Raw genomic sequence first — 18,700 nt, 5'->3', positions numbered from 1 at the left:
CATTCCGTGTTCCTGGCCAGGCCAGGCTGCACTGAAGCTCTGGGGTGGCAGAGACGTCCCTGCCACTCAGGCAGCCCCGTCACCCAGCTTTGGCCTGGGCCACACATCCCAGGCAATGGCAAAGTCACTCTTTATTCTGGCTGGGGCTTTGAGGTTTGTAATTGCTCCCACCGCCCGTTTCCAGTGGGGAGGATTGGGACACTGGGATCCAGGTGACACCAGCAGAGCCCCCAGCTCCGCACGGATCCCCTGCTCGAGCTCTGGCGAGCCCAGCACAAAGCCTGGACCAGACCCTTCATTACCACACGGCTGGAAACCCGAGTGGAAAAAGTGTTCTCGTAAATCCCGTCAGGAAAAACAACCCCAAAGCAGAGAATTCCAGCGAAAGCCTCAGGGGGCCGTGAGGAGTTCACAGCACGGATCGCGCTGTGCCTTGGCTCCTTCCCGGGGCTCTGTTCTCCCTGCAACGCCAGGGCTTTGTCACTGTCCCTCGGGATGGCACCTGCCCTGCCCACCCTCACCCATGGGCTGTTGGAGCTCTGCCCCTCTGCAGTGACAGCCAGAATTCCAGGGGGTTCATCAGGAAAACTCCCACCAGGAACGCAGCACAGCCACGGCACGGCCCTCCAGGGAGGGAGGGGGAAGGTGGAGTCTCTGTTCGTGAAGGTTTTTCTCCAGGATTTGCTGGCTGGACTCGTGTCTGCAGCACGGAACTGCAGCTCCTCCATGGAAACACGGCAGGAATTCAGGCTCTGCCCCTGACAGGACACTGCAGGCGGAGCACTGAATGCTCCTCTGCAGCTCCCCTGAGCTGGGAACAGCGCCCCAGCTCCAGCCCTAGGGAGGAATTCCAGGGGCAGTTTGAACACGTGAATGCTCAGCTGTGTCCGACTTCTCCAGCAACTGCACAGTAAATCCTCGGAGCCCAGAACTCCACTTCTACTCACCCTTCAGTCCCGTTAGTTAAAAGAACTAAACGCAAATTTTAAATTATTTTTTATATATGTGGCTTTAAATTCTTGAACGAAACTGTCCCAGCTGTAAAAAGAACGAGGGTCTTACCTGTCACTGAGCTCTTGTGTGCTTTCCTGGGAACGACCTTCTCTGCACAAACCTAAGGAGCTGCTGTGTCCCAATTACCGTCATGGCAACACCCGAATTGTCAATCCCTGCCCTTAAATACATTCCTCCAACAGCCTGATTAGCTCACGAGCCTCAGTTTTCAAATCAAAGTTTATTAAAATGTCAAAATCAGACCTTACAGTTCCACATGGAAAGGGGAGGGCGTACATGGGACAGTTGGAGTAACGAAGGCAGGAACGCTGCAGGGAAAGCAGGAGGGGCACAGCGGGAGGAACTCACAACTCCCAACTCGCACAGCTCCTGGGGATCCCTGCAGGGCCAGGGCTGCACAGACACCCCGGGGCTGCAGCCAGCAGGAGAGGAACCTGCAGGGGGCACAGGGGGAACCAAGCAGCTCTGGAGCGGGACAAGATGAGCCAAGCAGCTCCAGAAGGGGCACAAGATGAGCCAAGCAGCTGAGGAGGAACAGGGTTTGGTTTTTAAAGCCTCATCAAAGCCCCAGGAGCACAAAGGGCCTGTCTGGGGCCCTGACTCGGTGCAGAGGCAGCACCGCGGCTCCCGAGGGCTCGGGGCACTTTGTGCTCAGCTCTCTTCTCACATCATCAACTCCTCATTTCCAGCAATCGTCAGCAAGGAGCAGATGGAGTATTTAATACTCTGAGTCCTTAATTGCCCCTTCTGCTAAAAATTAAATATTGGATTCATCTGAATATTTGAGAAAGACACATAAATACAAAAGCAGATACACAGTAAAAAACATTGAGCTTCTCAACCACACTGGTCAGGCCACCACTAGAGAGGGCCTGGTTCTCATCCCAGCTCAGCACAGCCATGAAATTCCATCCTCCTGCCTCGCCAGTACCTCAGAGACCCAGGAGAGCTCCTGGATGCTGTGGGATGTGACTGAAATCCTTCACTGGGCTGGCTTCTTCCTGCTTTTCCAGTCAGGAAGCAGCTCAAGGCACAGGTGTCACCACTTGCTGCCTGAGCTGAGTCCAGAACATCCTTCACCCTGCAGGGTTCAACTACGCTGATCCAATGGGGAGGAAGCTGTGAGTAACTCAGGGGCTCCCTCAGCCTTGTCCTGGCACACAGGGGCAGCCAGAGCTCCTGGGAAACGCCTTATGAAGGGATTTCTCCATCCTTGTGCATATGCACACTGATTGCTGGAGATTAATTCAAATGGACAGCACTGGATTACTCCTAAGACAAGCTTAACACAAAATACAACCTGCAATTCAATACATGAACAATAAACAGATCACCACAGCCTGGAAAAAACTGGGTGCAGCCACACCAAAGAGTCAAAGGTCCTGCTGCTGACTCTCGAGGAGCAAAAATGGGTGAAATCCTGTGAAACGAGCCCAGCCTGCCATGAAATGAGAGGATATTCCAGCCTGGAGCTGCAATCTGTTCCCATCCCTTTGAGCTCCACACCAAAGCTGCTTTAATCAGGTTCTAGGAGAAATCAAACAAAGCCTCCCGTGCCCTCAGGGCCCTGCTGCCTCCAGAAATCCCAGCCCAACCCCTGCTCCCTGTCCTTGGAGGCCACAGGAACGGGAATTCGCTTCCGTCTGCAGCCCCTGCAGCTGTGACCATTCAGGGCAGCGTGGACACAACTCCTGGGCTCACCCCAGCCCAGCCTCATCCCCTCCCCGGGCCAGGGCCCAGCACTCTTCTGTCACTCCAGAACACCCAGAGCTTTTACAAATCAGGGAGCAGCAAACAAAGGGGAGAGAGGAAATTAATGCTGCAGTGGAGATAATCTCCCCTCGAGCTCACTGCACTGCTGGGCCAGCTCACATTTCCCACTGGAAGTCATTTTACTTAAGGGATGATGAGGGGAGAATAACCAAAGTTTTTATGCATCATCTGAATCCTGGGTTTCAAAAGGCCTCAATTAATAATGGTCAGCAATTAATTATCCTTTAGCAAGGAGCTGCAGCTCTGGTTCCCAGTGGAAGTCCAGGTTGGCTGAGGAGGTGACTCTGTGTGCAGATTTCATATTAAAGCTGGGATTTATTCCCACTCGTGGCCTCTGGATCAGGCTGGGCTCCTGCTCACAGCATCACCTGGAATCCCTGCCCCTGGAATTGCAGAGGACATTTCTGTGCTTAATGCAGGAGGCACTGGAGTCCAGCTTCCTCTGTGATTATGAGAACAACAACAACAACAACATTTGTCACCAAAATAAGACACTCGTGGAGGAAACCTGGGGCCATTTTACAGAGCAGATCTTTTCCTCTCTCATTTAAACAACCAAAAGTCAAATATTTCTACAAAATTCGGGATAATTTTTTCTTTGCAGCTATGACAGAAACCTGCATCTGAACCAATGCTGAACCAATCCATGGTGACAACAGATCTGCTTTGTAAATGGCCCAAAAAAATCCAATTTTATACAGATCTCTTCTTGCCCCAGTCTGTGCAGTCAGAGGTGTAACTCAGATCAGACACATTGTAAAATGTAACAAATCAAACACCCTAAAAGCCTCCAGTGCTGCTTGTGCTGCACAGAACATCTCCAGTCCAGACTCAGCCAGAGGATATTCCCAAGTCCTGTGTCACCAGAGCACGTCCACCACTGAGAGTCATTTAAGAATTTACATTTCAGATGTTTAAACAAGAGAAATCCTCGTTTCTGGAAGGAAACTCCCCGAACCATCCCTTCATCTGCATTTCAAGCAGCAGCAGTGGCCTCTGGGATCTGTTCTGTTGGCATCTGGTCCCCTCAGCTCCAGGACTGGTGGGGTTTGGCAAACCACGAGAGGCTGGCAGAGGTCTCAGAGGAACGAGCAGGTGGAAAAGGAGGTGCCTGGAAATTCCTGGTGGGTCTTTGATCCAATCAGTTCCCCGGTGGATCAGGGCACTCCCACTGAAGTTTACAGGAGTAAAGCTTTATCAAAACCATCCTCAAGTCCATCCCAGTCAGTCCTTCCCACAGCCACATCCAGCTTGTTTGTCTTTCATAGATAACAAAAACAAGGAAAAAAAAAAGATTTCCATAGGAAACTGATTATCACTTTCTTCCCTCCCCCTCTAATATTTTGGCACAAATGCATAAGATATTCACTGCAGATATAAAGAAACAGATAATTGGACAGCACTGACAAAGTTATGAGACTTATTTGGCAAATGTGAACCATAAAAACAAGTGCTAAGGGGTTTTTTTTCCAGTTGTGGAAGTTGTTTGCCACGACAGTTGCTGCAGGGATAAAAAATATTAAACAGTCTGGAGCATGTATGTTTAAAATGAACATTTTATAATACAAGTAAATACACACTCTCCCGATTTCTCCAGGCAAAAACACATCTTAGAGCATTTTCATCAGCTGGAACAAGTTTCTCACAGAGGGCTGGTTGTGTCTGAGATGTCCTGGCTGCTGCATGTGACAGCACGGGATCCTCCCTCCTCCAGGGGTGCTCCACGCTGGCAGCCAGGCCCGGACATTCCATCCCTGCTCCCCCTGGGCACCCCTGGGGCTTCGGGAGAGGCAGGGAACACAGCCCAGCCCTGCTGCAGTTCAGGCTGCAGAGAGCAGAGCTTGGGCTGCTCCAGCCAGGGCTCCCCACGGGACAATTGCCCCTCTGGGAACAGCAACACCAGGAGGAGCCTCAAACTGGGCCTTTTGCTCCATGTGAATCCAGGCTGATCCATGAGGGCACCAGGAAAGGCCTCCTTGCTGCAAGTCCAGTGTGGAAATTCCTTCCTCTTTGGAACCCTCCTGGGGGAATTCTGCTGGGTGTCTGAAATGCTCCTTCCCCCTGCTGCTGCTGCTCTGGTGTGGATCAGGTGGGTGCTGAAGGAATGCACGAGCAGGAGCCATCCCGCAGTCCCAGGGGCTCTGGTGTTCCCATCCTGGAGTTCCACGAGCTCTGCTGTTCCTGGGATGCTGCAGGAGCCTGGAGTTGTGTGAGGGAAGGGGAAGTTTCCTTGGAGCTGGGACGGCTCCTGTGTGCTCACACAGCCCCAGAGCCAGGCGGGCACTGCCTGCTCTCCACTGAAACAACTTCTCCAGCTCCTCATCCTCACAACTCCAGCTCCAAAATCCAACTGCAGCGGCCCCGGAGCATCCCGACCAAAGTGCCGACAGTTTCAGTGGAAGTGGCTTAAATGGGTATTTAAAAACAACAACAAAACAAAGAAAACCCACTTCTTTTTTTGTTTCTGAAGCAGATTTTTTTTCTCATCGCTTGAGTAACTGGGGAGTTGTTTACTATGCCTTTGCTAAGGGTTTTCCCGAGTCTTTGCTCCCCCCTGGGAGGGCCCCCTGGAGGAGTTTCCTTAGGAGACGCTGGAGCAGCGGATGCTGGGGGAGCCCATCTGTGTGAGGACCTTGTCCAGCCACTGCAAGGGGCCGTTGAGGTGCAGCTCGATCCAGCAGGGAGTGCTGGTCACAGTCTGCCTCCTGCCAGGGGGAGAGAGCACACAACAAACACCAATGTGACCCACACAACTCCACAAATGTAAAAGTTTCCCAGCTCCTGAGAATTCCTCCCTGCTCACACAACCATCCTGGCCAAAGGAATGTCTCTCCCCTGGAACAGCCTCTGGCCTGCGCTGCTGATTTGTTTTAAAAACCAACCTTTGTCCCTTCATATTTGTTACAATCCCACAGGAGCAACTTGCTATTTACTGCTCAGATTCCTGGGAACAGGCAGCTGATTCCCTGAAGGAAAGGAAGGTGTTGATCTAAGCAAAATCCATTTTTCTTTGCAGACCTTTCCTAGTTAGACAGCAAGGTCTGTGTTCACTGTTTATGTTCAGTTTCCCTATGCACAAGACAAAGATATTCACTTTTTATTGTACCCTTGGGTTTTAGTAAAACATGGAAAAGCTGGGAAGAGCTCACCCCAAGCCCTTTGGACACAGAGATGGGGAGGAAAAGAAAGAAGGGGAGACCAAGACATGGAGCCAGGGGCTCTCCCTCCTCTGCTGAAGCATGGCTGAGGTCTTGTTCCAGGCAGGGACAGCTGCTGTGGAGGAGGGAGATTACAGAGCAGGAGAAACAGCCTTGCTTTACACCCCAATTTCCCACAGAAGCTGTCCTTGGAATCTGTGGGACCCAGGGACAAACCAGGGGTGAAAAGAGGACCCTGTGCCTGCAGGGCTGCCCTGAGCTCCCACCACCATCCCTGTCCCTCTCCATCACAGGCTGCTCATGGAATTGGCTGCTCCCCCTTCCCTGCACCAACTCCCTGGCACAGAGGAGCACTAAACACCCCCCATCCAGACTGCCCAAGGGTGAACCAGGGATCAGGGAACGGCACTCTGGATGCTCCCACAGGAACATCTCCATCTCTGAATCAGATGGAGAGCTGTGTGGCAAGGACAGGCGGGATGGGGAGAGCAGCTCCGGTGTGAGCGCAGGCTTTCCGTGCTCCGGAGCCCCACGGGGATCCCTGACTTTCCGTAAGTCACGCTCGTCTGGAGCTCATTAGGGCCTGGCTGGGAGCCAGCCCTGAGCTGCTCTGGCTCGAGCTCAGGACGATTTCAAAACAAAATGGACTCCAAACATCTGGAGAAATGAAGAAAGTGGCAGAGCAACGTGCGGGGCCCGGGCTCCAGCTGATCCTGAGGCATCTCCCCCTCCTGCACAGCCGCGGGAGCAGCCCTGGAATGGCAGCGACCCCACGGAGCTTCGAGTAAGGCCACAGCTTCAAAGGGGGCAGAGTCAAATATTTCCACATCACTCTGGGCTTAAATCCTCACCAGCTTTCCCTCTCAGAAAACAACACCCACTTTCCACTGAATTTCATTTCCCCTGCTTGTACCATCCATCCCTGATTGCTCTCCCTCGGACTGCGCTCACCAGTGGGGTGACAGCAAAGCTGTGGAATATTCTGTTCCCACAGCATCTCCAGTGTCCCTGTGGGGTCAGAGTAACCACATCACCCACCCCACACACCAAACCTCCTGCATCTCCCTTTTAACCTCAGTTTCACTGGGAAAAACAGTGATCCTGCTGCTCCTACATTCTCCCACTTGCCCTATGGCAAACCCTAAGGAAAGGATCAGGAAATTTAACTATCAATTTAACTATAATATTTAACTATAATTTTGCAGCAACTCTCACTGTTTTTCCAAACAATTTTTTTCAAGCCAATCTACTTTTATTTTAATCCCATTAGTCCCTGATGAAAGAAGCATTAAATCCAGCCCATGGGAAGCACTGACACTACTTCCACAAGAGCATGGAGGGACAGCACACAAGGGAATGGCTTCCCACTGACAGAGGACAGGGTTAGATGGGATATTGGGAAGGAATTCCTGTGAGGGTGGTGAAACCTGGCAAAGGGTACCCAGAGGAGCTGTGGCTGCCCCTGGATCCCTGCAAGTGTCCAAGGCCAGGCTGGAACAACCCGACAGTGGAAGTGTCCCTGTCCATGGCAGGGGTGGCTTTAAGGTCCTTTCCAACCTAAACCATTCCAGGATTCTATAATCCTATCTTGACAGAAGTGCAGTCTTAAGGCACTCAAACTAACCAACACACATCTAATTTCAAGGAAAAACCATGTATTTCCTACCAGGACCACATGTGTGTGCTCCAGGTAAAGCTCTTAGCTCCTTCCAGGTGTACCCACAAAGACCAACCCATTCTCGAGAGCCACAGCCCCCCATGCTCCTGCCCAGGCTGAGGGGGCTGGAGGGGAGTGACAGCTCTGTCCCAGCTGGAGCTGAGGGCTGCAGGGGCAGAGCCCTGCTGGATGCCCACCTGTACTCGGCGCCCCAGCCCTTGACGAAGCTCATGCGGATGGTGCACATGCGGGTCAGCTGGTACACGGCCTCGAAGCCCTGGTTCACCGACTGCGCCAGCAGGGCAGCGAACTCCTGGTTGTTAAAAATCTTCAGGTTACAGCCTGGGGGAAAGGACACAGCAAGGACAAGGCATTGGCTTGGTGGGGTTGAGAATTCTGGCTTTTTCAGAGGAACTCCAGGCTGTTTTCCCATGTCCTCAGAGCCCTGAGACAGGAACTGAGGCTGCCACATTTTCACAGGAAGAAGGAAAAGGAGAGAATTCTGAATGCTGGAGCCCCCCAGCAGATTGTGACTGGAGAGACCAGGCTTGGGATCCTCCTATGGAACCTCCTTCTCCGTCCTGGACACTATTTCCTTCCTATTGTAATTTAAAGCCTGACTGTGACTGAACACCCAGCAGCAGAGATCCCTGCAGGGCCTGGAGGGGAGGAATGCACAGGCTAAACCCAGGAGCTCCCTGGTGCAGGATTGACACGGAGTCTGTCACAGAACAGGGAAGTTGTGAAGTGAAACCACTCTGACACAGCTCTGAGGGTTAAAGAGGCTTCCAGGGCTGGTGGCAGGGCTGCTCCTGCTAAAATCCTCTCTCCAGTTTCACTGTCACGTGCCAAACACTTCCCTTTTAAAACTGAAGTTTTTCTCCTGATGTTTAGCCCCAGCTAAACAACTGAGAACAACTTATTCAACTGTTCTTAGGGGAAAAAGGTGAAATATAATAACATCCTTCATAGTTTAGATAAATAAATTATGCCCCACTCTTATAAAAAGTGTTTCTCCGTTTGCTTTCTCCCAGATAACCATAAACAAGTTAAAACTCTGAAACCAGGCACTCAGCTAAGACTCATTTGGGATTAAACACGGGCCAAGGCTGAAAAACAACATTTGGAGTGGGATGAATTGTGTTTTGCTAAAAATCACTTGTAAGCCTCCTCTCCTGGGCTCATCTGGTGTGGAGCAAAGGGTGACCACAGCAGCTGCAGGAAGCACTGCCCACTTCTGGAACCAGGGAAAAGCCCAGGGGCTGCAGGCTCAGGGAGTTTGAAGGGTGAAAGTGTCAGGGCCAGGCTGAGCTCAGGGAAGGAGGAATAAACTCCAGGAGGATCCCAGTGCTGGATCCCAGCCCCCAGGAACACTTGGGAACAGGTCTCTCCATGGGGAAGTGTGGGAATGACTCAATCCTGTCAACAAAGCAATGAAGAAACTGCTTCAAGGCCAGCAAAGATTTGAAGAAGAGGCAGCAAAAAGCTGTGGCAAAAGTGGGGAGAGCTGGCATCCAAAAACTGCGCCTGAGCTGGGTCCCGAGCGGAAATGTGGGCTTTTCATGTCTGCTGATGCTGACTCCAGCCAGGGTGGACTCCTGTGATGTGGTAGAGAATTAAGTCATAATTTACAGCACTGGCAGCTGCATCTGAGAAAGGAAACCCATTAAGATGGGCCAGAGCTTGGAGCGTATGGATCTCCTCTCAAAAGAAAAGAATTCAAATATTTTTAAACAAAGAAGTTCAGTTTTTAAATATATACAGGCTTTTAACCGTAAAAGTCATCTTTTGTAAGCTGAGCTAAATAACCAAATTCCATTTCAAACAGCATCTCCTCTCTTACCAGTTTTTTGCATTTATCTAACAAAAAAGCCTTTTCTTCCCAGAGAGGTGAAATAAATTAATTTGTAATCTTTCAGCAAAAACTTTAGACTGTAACCAGAACAACGAGCTGTCTGCAAATGTGATTTCTTTAGAACAAACTAATTCACTCAGAGGAGGGAGAGAGACCAGAAAAAAGGGAACAATTTACATCTATTATTGGTGAATCTAAATTAAGAAAAATTTCTTACCATTACTTAGAGTCATAAACTAAATTATCAATGTGTCTATGAGATAATTATAATACAACAATGGACTGATAAAACACTGAAGGAACAAGTGGCAGATTCTGCTCTACATTCTGTTCTGTTGGACGAATGTAGTGCAACTATTGGAGCAGCTTCCTTCAGCAGCACCTCCATCCCTTAGGCTACAAAAATGCCCTGCTGCAATTGTCAAGCGGTTTCTAAAAGAGTAAAATAGATTTTGCAGGGAATTTGTGGACTCCCCACCCCTGGAAGCGCTGCAGGCCGGGCTGGACAGAGCTTGCAGCAGCACGGGAAGGCGCGGCAGGGGATGTTCCCACCCAAACTGCTGTATGATTTACGGAAGGCTGGATGCTCACAGCCATCCCCACAGGTGCGAGGAGCAGAGCTGTCCCGGCAGGTGCCACATGTCCCCCTTACCTGGCGGGATCTTGCAGACCGTGGCCGGGTGCCAGCCGTAGCGCTGGTTGCAGTTCGGGGACTGCACGAAGATGGCGCTGTCGCTGAGGCACTCGGCGAACACCTCCCCGCCGATGTAGTACAGCCTGACCCCGCGGCCTGCGAACACAGCCGGGGGTCAGAGGGGAAACACCGGGAAAGGCACCGGGGAAAACTGACCCCGGCGCTGGGAGAGCTCCCTCAGGGGGGAAAATACCGGGGAAAACTGACCCCGGCGCTGGGAGAGCTCCATGAGGAGGGAGAAACTGCCCCAGGGGCTGGGAGAGCTCTGTGAGGGGGAAAAACTGACCCCAGGGCTGGGAGAGCTCCCTCAGGGGGAAAACACCAGGGAAAACTGCCCCAGGGGATGGGAGAATTCCCTCGGGGGGAGAAAACTGCCCCAAGGTCCTGGGAGAGCTCCCTGAGGGGGAAAAAACTGCCCCTGGACGTGGGAGAGCTCCCTGAGGGGGAAAAACACCAGGAAAAACTGTTCCAAAGTGCTGGGAGAGCTCCCTGAGGGGGAAAAAAATGCCCCAGGGGCTGGGAGAGCTCCCTCAAGGGAAGCAGTGGGGGGAAGATCCGTGGATATCTGCCCCCACGGCTCCCTCAGCCAGCTCTAAACCAGCAGCTCAGCTCCCAGTGATGGAAATTCTGTCCCACTGGACATTCCAATAAACTGCTCCATGGGCCAGGTGAGCTGAGGGAGGCAGGAGCACCAATTCCAGCTGGAATTGTTCCTCCAGCCCCAGCCAGGTCTCTCCAAACACACACACACACACTGATATTTTCCATATGAATGCTCCATCAGTTAACACATGAAGATCATAATTTCTTCTGAAAGTCATCCCAGCTGGACACAACTGTTCGGGGATTTACTCAATGAAAAATCCCAAAGCACTTCCAAATCCTTGCCTTTTGCTGGAGATGACTTTGTGTACAAGGACATATGAACTGCCCATAGGTGTTTACACAAATCGTTAAAATCTCAGTTAATAAAGGAACAAAGTTGAATACATTTTGTTCCTCAAAATAAACATTTGCTGTGGTCTCACATTCCTGTTCGAAAGTGCTGTTTTCATCCTTCCACAGAGCAGAAGGAGTGTGCTGCATTTAAAGTCTGATTTCTGAATCTTGGGTTTTGGGGATTGGAGTATAATGATCTTCAAAACAAGTGAGGAAAGATCCTCCTGTGCAAGAGGAAGGATTCTCCTATTGATCAGGAAAGGGGAGCAAAATTAGGACAAAAATCAGGTTCATTTTTGATAGGAGTCAGCAGAAAACAGCAATTTACTTTTAGCAAAATTGCAGAAATTTGGGATGTTCCACTTAATGCAAGTTTCGCTGAAAACAAATTGAGGTCCTGGGACCTTGCAGGAAAAGTGGAAATTGAGATGACAATCAAGTAACTCAGTTTCAACTTATAAAAGGTCAGTCAGAAAATAAAAGTGCAGGGCGGGGGGAAAGGAACGCACAAAATTATCCCTGACATCCCTCCAGACAGAGTGTGTGAAATGGTTTAAATTCTATGACATGCAGCAATTTCAGCGTTCCTCGGTGCATTTTTGTATTACTACATGCAAAAACACAAATTAACGTTTGTTAATTTGTTCCAGCAGGGAGATCAGCCTGCTGGATTCCCACCCAGGGCTCTAAACCTGCTGGTTTTGGGGTTTTTTTGAGGTTTTTGTGGAGGGGTTTTTGTGGGCTCTGCCCTTCCCCACGGAGCAGGAGTTACCGATGTGTCGCCGCGTGAGCTCCACAGCCGCGTTCCTGTTGACGTTGGACAGCAAACCCAGGCAGAAACGCTCCGAGTTGGAGGGGTCAGTGAAGCCATCCACGGTCATGGAGGGCTGCGAGGCGTGGAAAGTCTCTCCCACCCTCTGGTTGAGCTCGTAGTAGGATATGGAGCACCAGAAGGCCGGCTCGCAGTAGGTCACGGGCTGCAGGTCTGCACCAAATCAGCAAGGGAAAAGGGGTTGAGAAAAAAACAAACCCCAACTGGTTTGGGATATTGTTCTGCTTCATTCCTCAGGCTCACTTCAACCAAAATTTCATTTGAATGGACCGCAGCAAGGAGGTGACATCACCCCTGGAGCTTCTGGCATGTGGAACAATCACAAATAGTCAAAGGCATTACTCACTTAGTAAGTGGGGTGTCACTGAGCACCCTCACACTTGGGGGAAATTAAATAAATAAACTCAGCTTTACTACGAAATGTGGGATCACTTTTAGGTAACCAATTCCTTAAAGAGACAAAGCAAAAGAAGGAGCAGAAAATGTTGGAAAGAATAAAGCACAACCTGCTGTGGATAGCAGAGGTGTGCTGCACCCTAAATCTGTGCACTTCCAACCAGTAAATGCAACTTTCCTTGTCACTCACCCTGCTGTGACCTCTCCGGCACTGGTGAAACCAGTGGAGTCTGAAATACGCCCCAAACTGCCTTTAACACTGGCATCAAATTTAAAACCTTTTTTCCCAGTGCACTGGATCTCAAACCACTGCAGGAAAATCCATTTTTCCAACAGGTGAGGGCTCAGCTCTTCCCCTGGGGTCCTGGTTTGCCTCGTGGACCAAAGCCAAGGGGCTGGAGCTGAGGAGCAGAGGGAGCTGAGGCAGCCTCAGGAAGGCAGGGTGGGCACTCAAACAGCACTGAATGATTTCACTGCTCCCACTGAGGCTGAGGAGACTCCAGCAGAGCTCAAGTCAAATTTCCTGGAAATGCAGCACAAGGAGGTGCCCAGCCCTGCTGAGAGCCAAGCTGAGCAGGGGATGGGCAAAGCAGACCCAGCCAATTCCTAAGTGCTGTTCCCCACATCCAGTGCAGGAGAAGAATTCCCTCCAGCCCCAGTTTATCACTTCATCCCCATTCAAATGGTGCTTAAAGACAGAACAGAAGAGCTCCCATCTGGCCAAGGAGTTAAGATCAAGCAGCAAAACCCAGCTTTTTCCATAGGTTTTCCCATCTGCTGCTCCTGCAGGGCTTAGGAGAATGTGGGGCTTAAGAGATCAACTCCAAAAAAATCCAAGACAGGTTTTTACCACCCCAGCCTCCTCTCACACTGACCAGGGTCTCTGCAGGGCTTTGAGAGTCTTTTCTCCTGTTACTCCATAACCTTCAGGCACAGGTTGGAGCAGCTAAAAGACACACTGGCTTCCTCTCCACTGCTGGAAGAGTTCCCAAAGTAGCCAATAATTAGGAAAATCGCTTTGGTTTCTGCTTTGTTACAAGCTTTGCTGACAGCAAATAAGGAATTGAATAAAAGTGCGTCTGGGGAATTCTGTAATCCTTAGCAGGCTTCAAAATCCATGAAATTTGGAGCTTACACCCATTCCCAGCTTCTTTTACCTGCCACTTCCTCACATTTTAATTTTACAGCTCAAAGCAAGCCCCTCTCTTGATATAAACAGATTATTTCACACATCCAGGAGTGACACAAGTTTACTGTCCCTGCCTTTTTCTCCTGCATGGCACATTTGGTTTTCCCACTGGAAATGGCCACACCAGGCAAGTTTTTCCAGCTCATTTCAGCCCCAGCAGCTGTGGCCAGCTCAGGACTGCTCTGGGCTCTGTGGCCCCAGCGCAGTTTGGAGAGAGGCCCACAAACACCAGCTCAGCCCAGAGTGTCCCAAGGTGAGTCCACCCACCAAAGAAAACAGATCAGTTACACATGACTGGGCTCTTACTCCACAGCAAGTGCTTTTCTAATCAAAAGGCTGCTCAGCTCCAGAAAAATCAACTCGTGTTGATCCTTAAGTAATATCCTCAGGTTCGTGCTATTCAAGTTATAAAAACACTGAAACCTGTCCAAGGTTTTGTGGTCCTTTCCTTCACAAACCATCTCCACCTGGTTGGGGCTCAAGGGAACTGTGGATTCCTCACTGAAGGATGTACAGAAATTTTACTTCTGGCTTATCTGCAGCTTGAGGAAAGACATAAACCAACAAATCCTGGTTTGAGGAAAAGCTTGTCTCTAAAAACTGCAACCGAGTTTTTAATGATGCTGCTTTCTCCTGTGATTTGTAGTTTTAAACTTCAGCTTAAGCTGCTGTGGGATGGGCAAGTTCCCTTTTGTGTTAGAGCTGTCCTAAATATTCATTTTCAATTTATGGCTTCAGTGTTCAGGGAAAAGGAAGAGAATGCAGCTCTGCTAAAGCCAAAGAACCCTGTGGGGGTACACAATCAATGAAACAGGATACATGAAACTCAGGCAAATCCTGCCTGAATCATCTCTGCACAATTTCAGCCTTGACTCAGAAACAGCTTTGCTGTCAGAAGTGTCCCCTGGGCCCTGGGATGGTCCCAGTCTTGCATCCTCCCTGCCAGATGAAAGTCCTGGGAAAAATCTGCTGCCTGCTCTGCTCCCCCCCTCTGAGCACAAGGGAAGTTGTTACCCTCATTTCAGAGAATGTGTTTGATCACCATGTGGCTCAGAACTCACTGAGAGATGCTTCCAACTGTACCAATCCCAGCTCCCTCCCTTGGAAACGAGGAGATGCAGAGAGGTGAGTGCTCCCAGGGAAGGGCTGGCTGTGCCCTGGGACAGGGGGACAGAGGGACCTGGATGTGACCGTGGCCATGTGCTCATTCCTCTGACAGCTCCTGCGTCAAGTCCTTCTGTGGAGCAATCCCTGACAATGGATTTCCTGCGCTCCAAGGGACGGCCCCCTCGGAACAACAATGTGTGTGTGACCACAGGGCTGCTCCTCAGCCAGCCTGAACTCCCTGACTTCATTCCCAACGGCCACAGAATGCTGGCAACTCTCCTTTCATTTTGTTTTTAGTATTTCCCTTCGTTCGTGTTTCAGCAATAGGGAAGAGATCCTTGGGTATCTGTGACTTCCACTTAAAGCTTATGTTTGACAACTGAAAACTCGAAAACTGTAATTTGGAACCAAAACTCAAACACTTCCAACTCCAACACACAAACTGAAAGGAGAATGGGGAAAAAAAGAATCCCAGTATGTTACCTTGTAATGCTTTTATGTTTGGGAATGAGAAGAAGAAATTCCCTGAGCTCCTTCCATCCCACGTTTCTGCCTGACATGGAAAACCTGCCCTGCTCCTTGAGGTAACCCTGGTGTCACACTCACTTTGCTCTGTGCTGCTTTATTGCCTCTGGAACTCCCTGGAATATGGCCATGGGATTTAAGTCCAAAGTTCAGTTTACACAACATGAACTGTCTTAAAAGCTTCAGGTAGTTCTGCTCAAATAAACACAGCAATCCTGGGATATCGTTTTCTTCACAGCAAAGCTGGAAATGCCCTCCCTCTGCTCGAGAGCTGAGAAACTCCCTCCTCACACACACTGCTGTGGGGTTTGGATTTCTGTTTTATCTTCTCCCCAAATACACAGAGAAAGCCTCATGAGACTCCTGCAGAGCAAAGTCCAGCCCTAGACAGTGGAGTTCTGCTGAAAGTCATCCCAACACCAACAGGTCCAAGAGGAGAGGACAGAGAGCTCCCCCTTTCCTGGTCTCTGAGCACCAGGCTGAAGGTGTGGTTTCCCTGAGAGCAGCTCCTTGCTGCAGATAAGACATTTACAACACTCATGTGATGACAGTTTTGCCCTTGGAAGCTTTTAAGCATGGCTCAGCTGCTCTTTCATTTATTATTTCGTAGCTTCCTCAAAGGCAAAAATTTAAAATAAAATTAAAAGCAGCAAGAAGTTCTTCATTTGTGGAAGCTCCTGCCTGAGAGCAATAAATATGGTTTGCAAGAATTTAAAGGTGTTTTTTAATGCTGGTAAATTAAACTGCTTCTCTGCTGTCTGCTCCTCAGACTACAAAGAGATTCCCTGTGCTTTACCAGCTTCACCTGCTCCTTTTTTTTTTGTCCCCAGACAGCACCTGAGACATCTGATGTGTTAACAACCAGAGTCCCTGTTAAGGATATTGGGGGTCTGTTTCCTAGGAACTCCTTTCTGCCTTATGTAAGGCAGATACCACTTGCCATGTTGAGTTTGTTACATGGAACTGGCTTTTTATTTTTAGGTTTGAAAAAAAAAAAAAAGAAAAGGAAAAATTGCAAGAAAAATCTCATCATCTCCCAGGCAGCACACTGGGAAAAATGAAATAAAAACGTCTCAGTCATGCATTCTCTTCTTGAGCTGCAGCAGTTAAAGAAATAAAAGTTTTGTGTCACCATGGCAATATTAAAAAAAAAAGAAATCCTCTGTTCAACAGCCCCAAGATATCCACAAGTCAGCCAATGACTGACAAATTTTGGAGCAGTGTCAAAGTCCTGTGTGCCAGGATTAAAAGCATATGTAAACTTTATGGCCATGGTTATTCCAGAGCAGTCCCAAGTGGGCTCTGTCTGCTGCCTTAATGAACAGTTGGGGAGCTGATCCTGCAGCCAGGCAGAGCTGGGAGGGATTTTTATGGCAGAGCAATTCCAAACAGGGCAGGAGCTCAGAGTGATGGAGATCAGAATGAAAATAAAGGGTGGAACTTTAGAGATAACAGAGGTGCAGCAGAGAGAGCCACAAAAGCTCTCATGGTGTCTCAGGTTCAGCTGCTCTCCCTTCTCCTCAGGGTTCCCCTGTTCGGTGTCACAGGTGTGGAATGAGTCAGTGCCAGACATGGTCTGACAGAGCCCTTGGGGCTGGAATCTGCTCCCTGTGCTCAGGATGGAGCTGGGGGGAAAAACTCCACATTGCAGAGGAACTTGAGTTTGGGTGAGGAAAAGCAGCCAGAACAATCCTCCCCTGCATTTGTGCTTTGTGCATCTCCCCCACCCACAAACACCTCTGGTGCTCCAGCAATGCCCATGACCACTCCATTCACAGCATTCCTGCACATTCCCCCCTCATTTGGACGCTCCAAGCCCACACCTACCAATCTCCTCCACTTCTCTCTGCTCAGACCATGCTCAGTCTCACAGAATCACAGAATTCCAAGATGGGTTGGATTAAAAGGGACCTTAAATCCCATCCAGTTCCATCTCCTGCCATGGCCAGGGACACTTCCACTATCCCAGGCTGCTCCAACCTGGCCTTGGACACTTCCAGGGATCCAGGGACAGCCACAGCTTCTCTGGGAATTCCATCCCAGCCTCTCCTCACCCTCCCAGGGAACAATTCCCTGCTCCCATCCAATCCAAAGCTGCCCTCTGGCAGTTTAAAACCATTGGAATACTGTAAGAAGTGCACAACCTCAACAGCATCATTCAAACGTCACCCTCTTGACTGTAATTACACCCAGCTCCCAAGATCATGTGCTTACCCAGATTGTTGTGTGCTGGAGACATGGGGTTTGGTGATAAGTTTGGAGAACCTGAAAATCAAGATGGGATAATTATTGCTAAGGAATCTGCACCAGGAAAAAGCATTCACAGGATCTGCCGTGCTGCCCAGGCTTGTTGGAGGGACAACCCTCTGCTCACTGCAGTCTCATTTTTGACACTGCAGCTTCTCTGATGTTTATTACTCCTTCAAGTATCACCTTGCTGCCCCTTCACAGGGAACTCACTCAAGTTTAACCCTTTAATTTCCAAGCTGAGCAACACTTGGCTGTTTTAGTTTCAGGTATCATCCTGACAAACCCAGTTAGCTGGGCATTAAAGAGCTTGGGTGTACACTGCCAGACAAAATAAATTAAAACCAGAACACTTTAATATCCCCAATCCTGCTGGGTTTGGGACAATGGAGTATTGGATCAGGTTACACAGATCTAACCAAAAAGCTGTCAGAATTTTATCCCCACTCATGTAAATCTGCCACAAATTCTGGGCCTGTATTTTCAATATCTGCACTTGGATGTCATCCCATGGATGCAGACAGGTGGTGCAGCCCATTTTCACTTTCACACTGTTCTAAGCTCCTTTCTTTCTATTTTTTTTCTATAATGAGGAAAATCCATGACATCTGAACATTAATATGGGCTATTTGAACAGAATACATGGATTATTTGAACATAAATTAGGTACCCTCATTCCAAACCTGGCTACTTCTTTTTGTAGCCATGAGAGAAAACCTGTTCAAGTTCCTTTGGGATACAGCCACTAAATTAAAACCCCAAAGGTGACTCACCTGCATCCATGCTGGGGTTCATCTGGTGGTCACTGGTTTCTCCATCCTCACTCAAATAGCCTGGAGGAGGGGTCTCTGGAGGCACAAAACCATCACACTGTCAGTGCAACTGAAAAGTCTGGATTTTAGGCACCAAAAACATTCACTTGTCATTCACAAGGAGCTCAAATTCTTTTTTATTACTTTTCTTTCTCAAGCTGCTGGAGGGAGGAGTCAGCACAGCCAGGGTGATATCCATATTTGTGAATAACACAGGAGGGGGAAAACAAAAAAATCCGGATTTTCAGTCCCATGAAACTTTAAGCCACGGAGGGAGTTTTCTGTCCACATATTTCTCCTCTCCTGGAGTGCAGCTGCATAACTTGTCCATGCAAATAAGGTGTAAATTGCTTGTTAAAGAGATACATAAATAGAAGAGCTCAATTCCATCAGAAATTTGGAGAGTTTTACACAAAATGGCTGAATTTTATTCAAATCTCAACCTGGTAAGAGAACATCCAGTTTAGATTTCACAATAAACCGAGGCTGTACCACTGAATGA

At 49.3% G+C, this 18,700-nt stretch overlaps 1 protein-coding gene across 2 annotated transcripts in view; it reads right to left on the bottom strand.

Moving 5' to 3' along the window:
* Window positions 1–1,215: 1,215 nt before the first annotated feature.
* SMAD3 (SMAD family member 3) overlaps window positions 1,216–18,700 on the bottom strand; it is a 66,699-nt gene continuing 49,214 nt past the window's right edge. Inside the window, exons 4-9 of one of the 2 annotated variants that reach the window (XM_015639134.3) lie at window positions 18,160–18,234; window positions 17,354–17,404; window positions 11,863–12,075; window positions 10,110–10,247; window positions 7,800–7,944; window positions 1,216–5,492 (exon numbers count right to left, since the gene is read on the bottom strand). In XM_015639134.3, the coding sequence (XP_015494620.1) occupies window positions 5,369–5,492; window positions 7,800–7,944; window positions 10,110–10,247; window positions 11,863–12,075; window positions 17,354–17,404; window positions 18,160–18,234 (746 nt within the window). In that variant the 3' untranslated portion in view covers window positions 1,216–5,368. The remainder of the gene's footprint in view (window positions 5,493–7,799; window positions 7,945–10,109; window positions 10,248–11,862; window positions 12,076–17,353; window positions 17,405–18,159; window positions 18,235–18,700) is intronic. The other variant, XM_015639135.2, reaches the window with a different exon arrangement.

The sequence above is a fragment of the Parus major genome, chromosome 10 (assembly GCF_001522545.3).
Source record: "Parus major isolate Abel chromosome 10, Parus_major1.1, whole genome shotgun sequence".
Taxonomy (NCBI): Eukaryota; Metazoa; Chordata; class Aves; order Passeriformes; family Paridae; genus Parus; species Parus major.
This window is presented reverse-complemented; position numbering and strand designations above follow the sequence as displayed.